Below are 15,036 nucleotides of genomic sequence, written 5' to 3'. Positions count from 1 at the left end.
GGCCATTCCACTACCCAAAGATATTTTGTATGCTACAAAAAACAAAAAATGGAAGTTTGAGATGCTCTGCAAACATTTTTAACTTCTTACTTTTAAGAAATAAAGCACAGGAGTTCCCGTCATGGCGCAGTGGTTAACGAACCCGACTAGGAACCATGAGGTTGCGGGTTCGGCCCCTGCCCTTGCTCAGTGGGTTAACGATCCGGCGTTGCTGTGAGCTGTGGTATAGGTTGCAGACGCGGCTCGGATCCCGCATTGCTGTGGCTCTGGCGTAGGCTGGCGGCTACAGCTCCAATTCGACCCCTAGCCTGGGAACCTCCATATGCCGCGGGAGCAGCCCAAAGAAATAGCAAAAAAAAAAAAAAAAAAAAAGAAATAAAGCACAGAACTCCTTTGTCACTTTCCTGTGAAAGAATAAAAGGAAATCATAGAAGGAGATTCTACTTATGGCCACATCTTATTCCATCCTTCTACTCTTTTCCATAAGGAGAAGAAGAAGAGGGGCTTTTCTATAGTGCTGTAAAAAGGAATGAGGAAGTTCTTTATAAAATGACATGGATTTATTTCCCCGATGTATTCTTAAAAGAAAAGGGTAAGGTATAGAACACTGTGAATGTCATGTGTGCTATAATATGTATAAAAACAGGAGAAATAATATTTTTGAAATATGCCATTATTTCTAGAAAGACACACATGAACTTGGAAACTTGGTTACCTCGCTAGAGGGGGATTAAGTGGCTGGTGGACAAGGACTAGAGAGAGAATTTTCTCTTTATACCCTTTCTACTTTTTGAATTTTATACTAATTTTTGAAACTCCTGTGTTTTAAAAATATAATTTTTTTCTGTAAGCCTAAAACTGCTCTTAAATTTAGTCTGTTGCAAAAGTTAACAGAAAGGTATTTTATCCAGATGAGGTGAGGGCTTGTGATCATACAAAAGCTTGCATGAAATATTCATAATTGCCAAAAAAGTGAATGAATAAAGAAACCAAGACTATTATTACATATAATGGAATATTATTCAGCAATAAAAAGAAATGAACTTCTAAGCCATGAAAAGACATGAAAGAACTGTAAATGCAATTATTAAGTAAAAGAAGCCAGTTTTAAAAGCCTACATAATATATGATTCCAACTATGTGACATTCTGGAAAAGGTGAAACTACAGAGATGGTAAAAATAGGAGTAGCTGCCAGGGGTTGGGGCGAGGAGGGAGGGAAGGATGAACAGGAGGAGCCCAGGGTTTTTTAGGTCAGTGAAACTACTCCGTATGATACTATAATGATGCCTACATGGCATCATGCATTTTTCAAAACCCATAGGATGTAAAATGCAAGAGTGACCCTGATGTAAACTATGGACTTTAGTTAATAATACTGCACCACTACTGTCCATCAGTTGTAATAAATGCCCCATACCATTGCAAGAGGCTAATAATAGGGGAATTTGTGCAGGGCAGTGAGAGAGGTTAGATGAGAGCTCTCTCTACTTTCTGTTTAATTTTTCTCTAAAAACAGTCTATTAATTTAAAAAATAGAATTCCTGATTACCTTGGATCTAAAGAATTTCCCTGATTCTTCTGCTTGTGAGGTTGTGGTTGTGAGTGGGGTGGGGAATGTGTGGATGCATATTCTTCCAGAACATGGATCATCTGAGGGTTGCCAAGGGCGATAGCATTGGTATAGGCACAGTGGTCTTTTGTGAGACTGGTACTTGGAGAGTAACCGGGAGTACTATGGGGGGTGGTTAAGCAGCCTGTAGATTCTTGGATTTTGAATGTCCGAGTAGTTTGGCCTTTATCCTATAAGCAATAGGGAGTCTAAGCTTGTCCTGCTCACCACATGATAGACCAGTAATTTGGGGGACGAGTCACTGGGACAAGAAATAGTGATTTTATTCACAAAACCAGCAGACTGAGGAGATGACTAGTGTCCCAAAGAACTGTTTTACCCAAGAGTGAATTCAGGCTTCTTTTGTACCAAAAGGGGAAGGGGTGTGGTTGGTTGTTACAAACTTTTGGTGTGGGAGTCCTTTGTTCTTACAGCAATCCATGTAGATCTGTTCACAGTGTTCCTATAAACTTCCCAAAAGACAAATGTTTTTCTCTGTTCTGCAACTTTTTATCTCTCTATGAATGGAAAAGTGTTACATCTTTAAGGGCCAGAGCCTTGGTAGTGGGCTATCCTGTGTTTCAGGGTACAGGCAGCATTCTCTGGCTGATTAACTTGTAGCAAAAGCAATAGAATACAAAGGTTAAAGTAAAAGAAACAGATCCAGTCTGCAGTCAGAATGGTTCTTCCATGTTTCACCTTGGAGAGTTTTATCTGGGGAGTGCCACAGGGAGAGCTCTGCTTCAGAAGACCTTCTGAAGGCTTCACATCTCTGTCTGTAAAACTAGGAGGCTGCCCCAGGAGACAGGGAGGTCATCTGTAGCTCTAAGGTTCTGATATCAAAGCCTTTCTCACTTTCCAAGCACCTCCTTCTCCTCCCTGCCCAACCCTTTTTTACTTTTCCTCCACTCAGTGCTGTGCTGAGACTGGAACCACTCCCTGGGGGGGGGGGGGGGGGCAGGAGCGGGGGTGTCTTCTGAATGAAGTCTATGCCTTGGATACAGTTGTTTTATTTCTTTATTTTTTTCTCTCTCTTGGAAATCTTCCAGGAGAAAAACCAAATCTATGCTGGCTCCAAGTAGGAGCAACTTGGAGGGAGTTAGAGATAGGATGGGAAATCAAATCCGCTCAGGTTCCATAGCACCGCAGGCTGCGGTCAGGGTGTCAGTGCTCTCTCCAGGGTCTCTCCTGCCAGAAAGACTTGACTCAGAGTCGTCCAAGCTGCTAGAGGCTCCAGCTGTTTGTGTGAACTAGGGGAGGTTTCTCTGCTCCTTCCAAATTGTCTCTGTTAGCACACTGTGATTTATGAGATTTTCCTCTAAAATATGAGACCATTGGCTCCTGTAATGCATGCCCTGTAATGGAGGAAGGCAGTGGCTGTAAAAAGTTTGATAAATGATATCTCTTTAGACCACCATCTTGTTACAAAAAGCATATAAGATGTTAAATACAGGTGGATTAAAATCTTTTTTAAAAAATTGTGCAGCCTCAGTTTAGTGAGGTGTCAGGAAGGTCACTGCTCCCATCTGAGGGAGCTGGACTTGGTTCCTGGCTTAATCGCCACCCTCCAGCTGTTGTGACCAGAGGCTGCCTACCTCTGAGCCTCCACTTACTCATCTGTGAGGAGGAATTGAAGGTGTATTAGTGGTTCCCACCTTATAGGGGAGGCTGTGCAGATTATGTGAGATAAATATCTAAAGAATACAGCAGCAGGCATGGAACAAATGATGTGCTAAGGGCTCACAGTTATTATTAAGCTTATTATGAGTCCCAAACTGTAGATGGCCTAAAAGTAATATTAAAAATACTTGGAGGAGTTTCTGTTGTGGCTCAGCAGGTTAAGAACCCGACATAGTATTTGTGAGGAAGCGGGTTTGACCCCTGGCCTCACTCAGTGGGTTAAGGATTGGCCAATGCCATAAGCATGCTGCGTAGGTCACAAATGCGTCTTGTATCCTGAGTTGCTGTGGCTGTGGTGTAGGCCAGCAGCTGCAGCTCTAATTTGACCCCTAGCCTGGGAACTTACATATGCTGCAGGTGTGGCCTTAAAAAGGACGAAAATATATATTTGGGGAGTTCCTGCTATAGTGCACTGGGTTAAGAACCCAGCTGCAATGGCTTGGGTCACTGCAGAGGCGTGAGTTTCATCCCTGGCCCAGTATAGTAGGTTAAAGGATCCAGTGGTGCCATGCTGTGACTCAAATTCAATACCTGGCCCAGGAACTTCCATATGCTGTGGATGTGGCCAGGCATATATTTGGAAAGCATTTTTATAACTATGTGTTGGGCCTGTAGTTGCGGGAATGATGGTGTCTCAATCCAATTCAACAAGCAGGCCATGTCAAGTCACACCTGTGTAGATCATTACAGTTCATAGAGCAAAGTGTGTCCTTGGGCATTTTCCTTTGGGTTCACATAGAGCCTTGCTTTCTTCATCTGTAAAAATGAATAATAATAATATCTATGTCTGGTATGTGTGTAGTGTGTGTGAATGTGTGTGGTGTGTGTGCATATGAATATGCGTGTATGGTAATGTGTATGAATGTGTGTAGTGGGGTATGTGAGTGTGTGTGATATGTGGTGTGTGTGAGACTGTGGCATGCATTGTATGTGAGTATGTGTGGTATATATATATATTTGTGTGTGTGTGTGTGTGTTAGGAGAGATTTCCATAATCGAAACACTTAATGTCCTTGGGTAAAAGCACTTACTGAAGGTAAATAGTAATTTGCTACACAGATATTGATATTCTGATGACCGTATGTACTGGGAGAATCCATCTTCAGAGCTTAAGTTTCACTCATGGAGCTAAGGCAGATATGACGCACATGCATGAAAGAATTAAAAAAAAAAACAGCACGAGACAGACTGAGACTAATTGTAAGTACGGTGGAGTTCAGAGGAGGGTCACGAGGGCTGAGTAGTCTAGGACTTCCTTGGCAGAACAGTGCTTGGGCTCTAAAGTACTGATTTTAGAGCTTTTTTGCTTGCCTACCCTCTAAATGAACTTTGGTGGAAGAAATCTCTTTTGCCTCACACATTTTAACTTATCTGAAATGTTTCATTAGAAATTTAAATAGTTACGAAGGATATCATTTATGCCATATGGTAAATATTAACCTTGTAGAATAAAATTACACCACTCTCTTAAATGTATCAAATGCAAACTATCATGGCCATTTTTATTTTGCCCTTTTATTGAAGTATCACTTATATACAATAGAATGCCCAGTTCTTAAGTGTGCAGCTCAATTCATTTTTACCAACGTACCTATCACCCATGTCAAGGTGTTCTGGTTTATCTCCAGCATTCCAGAATGTGCCCTCCTGCCCCTCTCAGTCAATACCCCCCAAAAGGTGATTGTTTCTCTCACCTTTGTTGCCATAAACTACTTTTGCATGATCTCATTTTTTCTTGCTTCTTTCAGTTAACACAAGGAGACCTAAGCCAGTAGCAGTACTTCATTTTTTCTTGTCGTATAGTATTCCACCAAATGAATACCTCACATTTAAAAAAATCACATCGTGGAGTTCGTGTCATAGTGTAACAGAAACGAATCTGACTAGGAACCATGAGGTTTCATGTTCAATCCCTGGCCTTGCTTAGTGGGTTAAGGATCTGGTGTTGCCATAAACTCTGGTGTAGGTTGCAGGCGCAGCTTGGATCGGGCATTGCTGTGGATGTGTTGTAGGCCAGCAGCTGTAGCTCCAATTAGACCCCTATCCTGGGAACCTCCATATGCTGTGAGTGTGGACCTAAAAAGCAAAAAAAAAAAAAAATCATATCTACTCTTACGGGACATTTTGGGTTGTTTCTAATATTCTTCTATAAAGCGTCTATGAGTATTTTTCCATATTTTTTTTTGGTGAATGTAAACAGTGATTTATTTTGGATATATATCCAAGAGTGGAATTGCCAGGTTGTAAGGTAAATACCACAATACATTGGTCTCCACCACCACTCATCAAAAATTACCTGTACAAGTCAGAAATTTTACATATACATTGTTCCTGACTTTACCTTCTTGAACTCCTAATTCCCTTCACAGAATTTTACCTTAATATATTTTATGCTTGAACTTTTAAATTGGTTACTCTATTTTACTTTTATCCAAAATATTTCAATTTTATGTAAATTGAGATAAATATTAAAAAATTTCCTTTGACCATAAAACCCTAAGAATCTTTCTTCAGGTTGATTTATCCACACAGTTCATCAAAATAATGTCAATATTTTATAATTGGATAAATAATTACTAAAAATAAAAAGTCAGGTGTTCCTTTCATGGCTCAGTGGTTAACGAACCCAACTAGGATCCACGAGGACGTGACCTTGCCCAGTGGGTTAAGGATCTGGTGTTTCTGTGAGCTGTGGTATAGGTTGCAGATGCAGCTCAGAGCCCGCATTGCTGTGGCTGTGGCGTAGGCTGGAAGCTGTAGCTCCGATTCGACCCCTAGCCTGTGAACTTCCATATGCTGTGGGTGTGGCCCTAAAAAAATAAAAAATAAAAAGTCAGATAGTATGGGAAATGCTTCTCATAATGAGGTGGGTAGAGTGGTTGATGGCAATGCTCCTCACATTTTAAGTTGCACAAGGACCATCCAGGGATCTTGCTAAAATGGAGGTTGTGATTCAGAAGGTCTGGGTTGGCCCCTGAGGTTCTGTGTTTCTGATAAGCATACAGGTGATTCTGATGCTGCTGTGAGATGGACAACACCTTGAGTGGCAATGGTTTGTGGTCCCTAGATTAAAGAAGATTTGCCAGCACTAGCATTCTGAATTGTTCTCAAAGTCTGTTGACACTTTGGGGCACTGTACCATGGCCAGATTCTGCATGGGGGAGAAGTTGGTATTTCTTCTGCAAAGAGGGAGAAGGACAGGTGGAAAAGGAGAGACACTGAAGTGCATTCTCAGGCAGAGCAGGAAAGAGTGGGAATGGAAACATGATCTCAAACTGATTCCTTTCTAACACTTCCTGCCTGTGCCCCCCTTGGGAAGCCTTCAAGTTCCCCAGAGTAGGGCTGGCTCCTTTGAAGCCCACTTCTCCAAAGGATGCTAAGATGGAATTGGCCACCTTTTCAGACAAGAGGCCCATTTATTTTTTATTTTATTTTTTATTACTCAAATGAGTTTATCACATCAGTAGTTATATAATGATCATAACAATCCAATTTTACAGGATTTCCATCCCACAACCCAAGCACATCCCCCCACCCCCCAAACTGTCTCCTCCGGAGACCATAAGTCTTTCAATGTCTGTGAGTCAGCATCTGTTCTGCAAAGAAGTTCAGTCTGTCCTTTTTTCAGATGCGACATGTCAGTGAAAGCATTTGATGTTGGTGTCTCATGTATGGCTGACTTCACTTAGCATGATAATTTCTAGGTCCATCCATGTTGCTAAAAATGCTGGTATTTCATTCATTTTTAGGGCTGAGTAATATGCCATTGTGTATATGTACCACATCTTCTGGATCCACTCCTCTGTCGATGGACGTTTAGGTTGTTTCCATGTCTTGGCTATTGCAAATAGTGCTGCAATGAACATCGGAGTACCTGTGTCTTTTCGAGTCATGGTTTTCTCTGAGTAGATGCCCAGGAGTGGGATTGCTGGATCAAATGGTAGTTCTATGTTTAGTTTTCTGAGGAATCTCCTTACTGTTTTCCCCAGTGGTTGCACCAATTTACAATCCCACCAACAGTGTACTAGGGTTCCTTTTTCTCCACACCCTCTCCAGCACTTATTGTTTGCAGACTTTTGGATGATGGCCATTCTGGCTGGTGTAAGGTGGTACCTCACAGCAGTTTTGATTTGCATCTCTCTAATAATGAGTGACGTTGAACATCTTTTCATGTGTTTCTTGGCCATCTGTATGTCTTCTTTGGAGAATTGTCTGTTTAGATCTTCTGCCCACTTTTGGATGGGGTTGTTTGTTTTTTTGGTGTGAAGCTGCAGGAGGTGTTTATAAATTTTGGAGATGAATCCCTTGTCAGTTGATTCAAGTGCAAAGATTTTCTCCCATTCTGTGGGTTGTCTTTTTGTGTTGTTTAGGGTTTCCTTTGCTGTGCAGAAACTTCAGTTTGATTAGGTCCCATTTGTTTATTTTTGTTTTTATTGTCAATACTCTGATAGGTGGATCTGAGAAGATGTTGCTGTCGTTTATGTTGGAGAGTGTTTGGCCTATGTTTTCCTCTAGGAGTTTGATAGTGTCTGGTCTTATATCTAGGTCTTTAATCCATTTGGAGTTTATTTTTGTGTATGGTGTTAGGGAGTGTTCTAATATAATTTTTTTACATGTGGCTATCCAGTTTTCCCAGCACCACTTATTGAAGGGGGTATCTTTTCTCCATTGTATTATATTCTTGCCTCCTTTGTCATAGATGAGTTGGCCGTAGGTGCGTGGGTTTAATTCTGGGCTTTCCATCCTGTTCCGCTGATCTATATTTCTATCTTTGTGCCAGTACCATGCAGTTTTGGTGATTGTTTCTTTGTAGTATAGTCTGAAGTCCGGGAGCCTGATTCCTCCAGCTTCATTTTTCCTTTTCAGGATGTCTTTGGCTATTCTAGGTCTTTTATGCTTCCAAACTAACTTTAAAATATTTTGTTTGAGTTCTGTGAAAAATATCCTTGGTAATTTGATAGGGAGTGCATTGAATCTGTATATGGCCTTAGGTAATATAGTCATTTTGATAATGTTAACTCTTACAATCCACGAGCATGGTATATCTTTCCATCTATTTGTGTTATCTTTGATTTCTTTCATCAGTGTCTTATAGTTTTCAGAGTACAGGTCTTTTGTCCTCTTTAGGTAGGTTTACTCCTAGGTATTTTATTCTTTTGGATGCAGTGGTAAAGGGGGATTGCTTCCCTAATTTCTCTTTCTATCTTTCATTGTCAGTGTGTAGAAATGCCGTCGATTTCTGTGTATTGATTTTGTAACTTGCAACTCTGCCAAATTCATGGATGAGCTCTAACTGTTTTCTGGTAGAGTCTTTAGGATTCTCTAGGTATAGTATCATGCCATCTGCAAATAGTGATAGTTTTACTTCTTCCTTTCCAATTTGGATTCCTTTTATTTCTTTTTCTTCTCTGATTGCCGTGGCTAGGACTTCCAAAACTATGCTGAAGAGTAATGGCGAGAGCGGACATCCTTGTTTTGCTCCTGATCTCAGCAGGAATTTTTTCAGCTTTTCACCATTGAGAATGATGTTAGCTGTGGGTTTATCATATATGGCCTTTATTATGTTGAGGTAGGTTCCTTCTGTGCTGACTTTCTGAAGGGTTTTTTTTTTTTTTATGAGAAATGGGTGTTGGATTTTGTCAAAGGCTTTTTCTGTGTCTATTGAGAGGATCATATGGTTTTTATTCTTCAGTTTGTTAATGTGGTGTATCACACTGATGGATTTGCAGATATTGAAGAACCCTTGCATCCCTGGGATAAATCCCACTTGATCATGATGTACCATCCTTGTAATGTATTGTTGGACTCAGTTTGCTAGTATTTTGTTGAGGATTTTCACATCTATGTTCATCAGTGAAACTGGCCTGTAATTTTCTTTGTGTGTGGTATCTTTGTCTGGTTTTGGTATCAGGGTGATGGTGGCCTCATCGAATGAGTTTAGAAGTATTCCTTCCTTTGCAATTTTTTGGAATAGTTTCAGAAGGGTAGGTGTTATCTCTTTTCTAAATGTTTGATAGAATTTACCTGTGAAGCCATCTGGTCCTGGACTTTTGTTTGTTAGAAGTTTTTAAATCACAGTTTCAATCTTAGTACTTGTGATTGGTCTATTCATCTTTTCTGTTTCATCTTGGTTTAGTCGTGGAAGTTTGTACTTTTCTAAAAATTTGTCCATTTCTTCTAGGTTTTCTGTTTCATTGGCATAGAGTTGTATGTTGTAGCCTCTTATGATCCTTTGTATTTCTGTGATGTCCGTTGTTACTTCTCCTTTTTCATTTCTAATTTTATTGATTTGAGTCCTCCCTCTTTTTTGCTTGATAAGTCTGGCTAGGGGTTTATCAATTTTGTTGATCTTTTCAAAGAACCAGCTTTTTGTTTCATTGATCTTTTCTATGGTTTTCTTCTTTTCTATTTCATTGATTTCTGCTCTGCTCTTTAAGATTTCTTTCCTTCTACTAACTTTAGGTCTTGTCTGTTTTTCTCTCTTGAGCTGCTTTAGATGTAAAGTTAGCTTATTTGAGCTTTTTCTTATTTCCTGAGGTGGGCTTGTATTGCTATAAACTTTCCTCTTAGAATGGCTTTTGCTGCATCCCATAGGTTTTGGAGTGTTGTGTCTTCATTGTCATTTGCTTCTAGGTATTTTTTAAATTTCCTCTTTGATTTCTTCAGTGATCCATTGGTTGGTTAGTAGCATGTTGTTGTGTCTCCACGTGTTTGTGCTTTTTGCAGATTTTTTCTTGTTGTTGATTTCCAGTCGTATAGCATTGTGGTCAGAATAGATGCTTGATATGATTTCAATTTTCTTAAAGTTATGGAAGTTTGGTTTATAGCCCAGGATATGATCTATTTTAGAGAATGTTCCATGTGCACTTGAGAAGAATGTGTATTCTGTTGCTTTGGGATGGAATGTCCTATAAATATCTATTAAGTCCATCTGGTTTAATGCATCATTCAGGGCCTGTGTTTCCTTATTGATTTTCTGTCTGAATGATCTGTCCATTGCTGTAACTGGGGTGTTAAAGTCCCTGACTATGATTGTGTTATTGTCAATTTGTCCTTTTAAGGTTGTTAGCAGTTGCCTTATATATTGTGGTGAACCTATGTTGTGTGCATAGATATTTAAAATTGTTATTTCATCTTCTTGGATTGATCCTTTGATCATTATGTAATGTCCTTCTTTGTCCCTTAAAATATTCTTCATTTTAAAGACTATTTTGTTTGATATGAGTATTGCTACTCCAGCTTTTTTTTGATCCCCATTTGCATGAAATATTTGCTTCCATCCTCTCACTTTCAATTGGTATGTGTCCCTGGAAGTGAAGTGGGTCTCTTGAAGACAACATATATCTGGGTCTTGTTTTTGTATCCATTCAGCCAGTCTATGTCTTTTGGTTGGGGCGTTTAGTCCATTAACATTTAAGGTAATTATTGATATGTATGTTCTTATTGCCATTTTATTAATTGCTTTGGATTTGTTTTTGTTGCTCTTTTTTCTTCCCTTCTTCTCTTGTTCTCTCCTATTCTGGTTTGATGACTATCTTTAGTGTTGTGTTTGAGTTGATTTTTCTTATTTGTTTGTGTATCAATTGTAGATTTTTGGTTTGCAGTTATTCTGAAGTTTTGCTATAAGAGTCTATATGTATATGAGATTGTTTTAAGTTGTTGTTCTCTTGATTGCAAGTTCATTTCCAGTGTCCTGCATTTGTACCCATCTCATCTCATGATTTCTGATTTTGGTGGTATAATTTTGCATGGATGATTTTGTATCTTTACTGTATATATATCTTTACTGGTGAGCCTTGTCATTTGTGGTATTTTTGTTTCCTGTTGCTGTCTTTTCTTTTCTGCCTAGAGAAGTTCCTTTAGTATTTGTTGAAAGGCTGGTTTAGTGTTGTTGAATTCTCTCAGCTTTTGTTTATCTGTAAAGCTTTTGATTTCTCCTTCAAATCTGAATGAGAGCCTTGCTAGGTAGAGCAATCTTGGTTGGAGGTTTTTTCCTTTCATCACATGAAGTATATCATGCCACTCCCTTCTGGCCTGCAGAGTTTCTGCTGAAAAATCTGCCAATAACCTTATTGGGGTTCCCTTGTATGTTATTTGTTTCTTTTCCCTGGCTGCTTTCAAGATTTTCTCTTCATCTTTAATTTTGGTCATTTTGGTTAATATGTGTCTTGGGGTATTCCTCTTTGGGTTTATTTTATATGGTACTTGTGCTTCCTGGATTTGAGTGAATGGTTCCTTTCCCATGTTAGGGAAGTTTTTGGCTATTATCTATTGGAATATTTTTTCTGTCCCCTTCTCTCTCTCTTCTCCTTCTGGCACCCCTATAATATGGATGTTGGTGCGTTTAACGTTGTCCCAGAGTTCTCTGAGACTCTCTTCATTTGTTTTCAATCTTTTTCCTCTTTTCTGTTCTGCATCCGTAATTTCCACTAATCTGTCCTCCATCTCACTTATTTGGTCTTCTGCCTCCTGTATTCTGCTGTTGGCTGCTTCTAGTGAATTTTTTCATTTCAGTTATTGTATTTTGCATCTTTTCTTGTTTAAGTTTTATATCTTGTATCTCTTTGGTCAGTGTTTCCTGTAAGTTCTCCATCTTTGCTTCCAGTTTATTTCCAATGTCTTGCATCATCTTCAGCATCAACAATCTAAAGCTGAGAATCTTCTCATCACTTAGCTGATTTCCTGGGGTTTTTCCTTTCTCCCTCATCTGAGTTATAGTTCTCTGTCTTTTCATTTTTATAGGTTTTTGGTGAGGTGACCTTTTTACAGATAATAGAGTTGTAGCCTCTATTCCTTCTGGTGTCTGCCCCCCCTTGTGGCAGAAGTCAGTATGGGGTCTTTCTGTAGGCTTCCTGATGGGAGGGGCTGATGCCTGCCCTCTGGTAGGTGGAGCTGATTCTAATCCCTCTGGTGGGTGGGGCTTAGTCTCTGGATGGGATTAGAGGCAGCTGTGTGCCTGAGGGGTCTTTAGGTAGCCTGTTTGCTGAGGGGAGGGGCTGTGATCCCACCTGGGTTGTTGTTTTCCCTGGGGCTTCTCAGCTCTGACTGATGGATGGGGCCAGATTTTCCCAAAATGGCCACCTCCAGAGAAAGGTATACTGCTGAATATGAATATTCCCGAGAGCTTTGCTTTCAATGTCCTTCCCTCACAACAAGCCACATTCACCCCTGTTTTCCCAGGATGTCCTCCAAGAACTGCAGTCAGGTTTGACCCAGATTCCTATGGAGACTTTGCTTTGCCCTGGGACCCAGTGCACATGAAAGTCTGTGTGCGCCTTTTAAGAATGGGGTCTCCGTTTCCCCCTGTGGAGCTCCTGCGCACAAGTCCCACTGGCCTTCAATGCCAGATGCTCCAGGGGATCTTTCTCTCAGTGCCAGATCCCCACACGTGAGAGTTTGATGTGGGGTTCAGAACTCTCACTCCTGTAGGTGAGTCTCTGTGAACCAGTTAGTTTCCAGTCTGTGGGTCTTCCTGCCTGGGAGGTATGGGGTTGTTTATATCACAAAATCGCCCCTCCTACCTCTTGATGTGGCCTCCTCTTTTTCTTCTGGAGTAGGATATCTTTTTTAAGGTTTCCGGTCCATTTGGGTGGAGATTGCTCAGGCTTTAGTTGTGAATTTTGTTGTTTTTAGGAGAGAAGTTGAGTTCCAGTCCTTCAAGAGGCCCATTTATGCAGGAGGAATTGGACATCTCAGGCACTGGCTTAACAACTTGTAGAGTCCACTGGGGAAGAATCCAGAGATTTGGGTGAATTTGTGATGAGGTTTGGGGCCAGGTGGTGGGTGGCCTGGAATTCCATACTAAGGAGTTGGACTTAATACTCAGACGGGGTGGGGGGAGGAGGGGGAGGCTTGGGGTGTTTTGAGCAGGAAGCTAGTGTGAGCAAAGTAGTGTGGGGAGACTGGTCTATTGAACAGCTTATAGGTGGCAAGGAAAGGGTTGTGCATGGAGAGGGCAGCAATGACAAAACCACTGTGATTCAGCCATGATTTTTATCTCTAGCCCCTGCTTTTGAACTTTTGCCCTGGTTGCAAAAGACCTGGTTTTCTCTGTCAGTATTTCCTGAAGTCTGGGCTACATTCTCTGGTGGTACCTGAGATGTTAATGCATGGATCTCAGTTTAATTCAAAGTGGAACACAGACATTGCCTTAAGTGACCCTGAAACCGACAAGTAAATGGCATCCTGCTCAGCCCTCTCTCAGTCTTGACTATATCCGGAGAAAGTCTGTCTTTAATTCTTCTCTTTTTCCCATTTTTCTCCTGTTGATGGAAGCTGAGCACCTTAGGCTTAGAGCTTTTGGTAAGCAGTAGTTTCTAGAGAGAATTTTATGAAATCTTTGTTTTTGTTATATCCATTTTATATGTAGCAGGATGGCAAGTGGTCCTAGTTTTACCCTTGATGTGATGACATTAAGCTGTACATTTTAAGTAAGTTCTTTTCAGTAAGAAGAGTGAGCGAATGCACTAGATCATATGTTTCTTATGTATGATGGTGGTGTGTGGATATGTCCAAAATCATGCTGGTGATGTACGTGCTTCAACTTTGGGAAACATTGGGTTAGACTGTGTGGCAAACCCAGGCATGTGACAAATCATTATCCCAATGCCTAGAGAGGCTCCAGATGGTAGGGTGGTAGGGAGGGGGCTGCTGGAATTGCAGTGCCTGGACCAGTGGCACTGGGTGAGCTGGATGGGTCCCTCTGCTGTCCCCACTACACCTAACAGCCTGCTCTTGCTCTGCCCGCAGAGATCCGCACGCAGCTGGTGGAGCAGTTCAAATGCTTGGAGCAGCAGTCCGAGTCGAGGCTGCAGCTGCTCCAGGACCTCCAGGAGTTTTTCCGCCGGAAAGCCGAGATCGAACTTGAGTATTCCCGCAGCCTGGAGAAGCTGGCTGAGCGCTTTTCCTCCAAGATCCGCAGCTCCCGGGAGCACCAATTCAAGTGAGAAGGAGCCAGGGGCTTGGGGCGGTGGGGGGCAGTGCTGGAGGAAAAGCAGAAAGGAGGCAAGGACTCACTGGGGGTGGGTGGTGTGCTTTTAAGGCCTTGGGGTCTGCAGCTGACTTACATCTCCAAGCCTCAGTCTTCCTCAGTGTAAAGTGAAGATAGAGAGTTCCTACCCATAAAGATGCTGAAAGGAATACATGAGGGACCCAAGAGAAGTGCTTGTCACAGACAATAAATGCTCAATAAATTTTTATTATTATCCCACCAGGCACCGTGCCAGCCTCCATTTGGGCCAAGGAGACACCCAACCTCCTTTTGGGACATCCTGACTCTACCTAGTTCTCTTTTATCTGGGGCTCAGCCAGCCCATGTGTGATTCCTTCAGCACAATGACTTCAGCATTTCTTCTCCATGGTTCTGATGCTCAAAGCAGTCCTCTTAATTACTCCTCTGGAGGACAGGGCTAGGCTTTTAACCTGCCTTAGTTGCTTGTTTACATACACATACCCTCCAGATCCTAATTTCTCACACCCCAAGCTCTGATTTCACTGAGGGAGGCTCCTGGGCAGGCACCTAGTTGTATCTTCTGGCTACAAATGCCTCCTAGCTTGGAGCCTGTAGGGCCAGCGGCTAAGTACGAGCTGGAGCTGGGACCTTGCTGGGGCATGTCCACCCTGCATCTGTCCCTCCTCTACCGTGCTCCCCAGATGTCCCCCCTCCATGGGGCATCTCTCCATGGGATGTCCCTCAAGCCCAGAAGACCAGAAACCTGCTTTATTCTGTCTGCACTGTTCCTCTTT

At 41.5% G+C, this 15,036-nt stretch overlaps 1 protein-coding gene across 6 annotated transcripts in view; it reads left to right on the top strand.

Moving 5' to 3' along the window:
- The window catches only part of SRGAP3 (SLIT-ROBO Rho GTPase activating protein 3), a 271,415-nt gene that overhangs the window by 111,198 nt on the left and 145,181 nt on the right, over positions 1-15,036 (top strand). For all 6 annotated transcript variants that reach the window (XR_007134877.1, XM_047779732.1, XM_047779742.1 and 3 more), the window contains exon 2: positions 14,041-14,233. Coding sequence is in view for 5 of the 6 variants with exons in the window: in XM_047779732.1 (XP_047635688.1) it covers positions 14,041-14,233 (193 nt within the window). In the remaining variant the exon portion in view is untranslated. The remainder of the gene's footprint in view (positions 1-14,040; positions 14,234-15,036) is intronic.

This window comes from Phacochoerus africanus, chromosome 1, assembly GCF_016906955.1.
Source record: "Phacochoerus africanus isolate WHEZ1 chromosome 1, ROS_Pafr_v1, whole genome shotgun sequence".
In the NCBI taxonomy this organism is placed as follows: Eukaryota; Metazoa; Chordata; class Mammalia; order Artiodactyla; family Suidae; genus Phacochoerus; species Phacochoerus africanus.
Note: the sequence above shows the minus strand (reverse complement) of the source record. Positions and strands in the feature narration are given on the sequence as shown.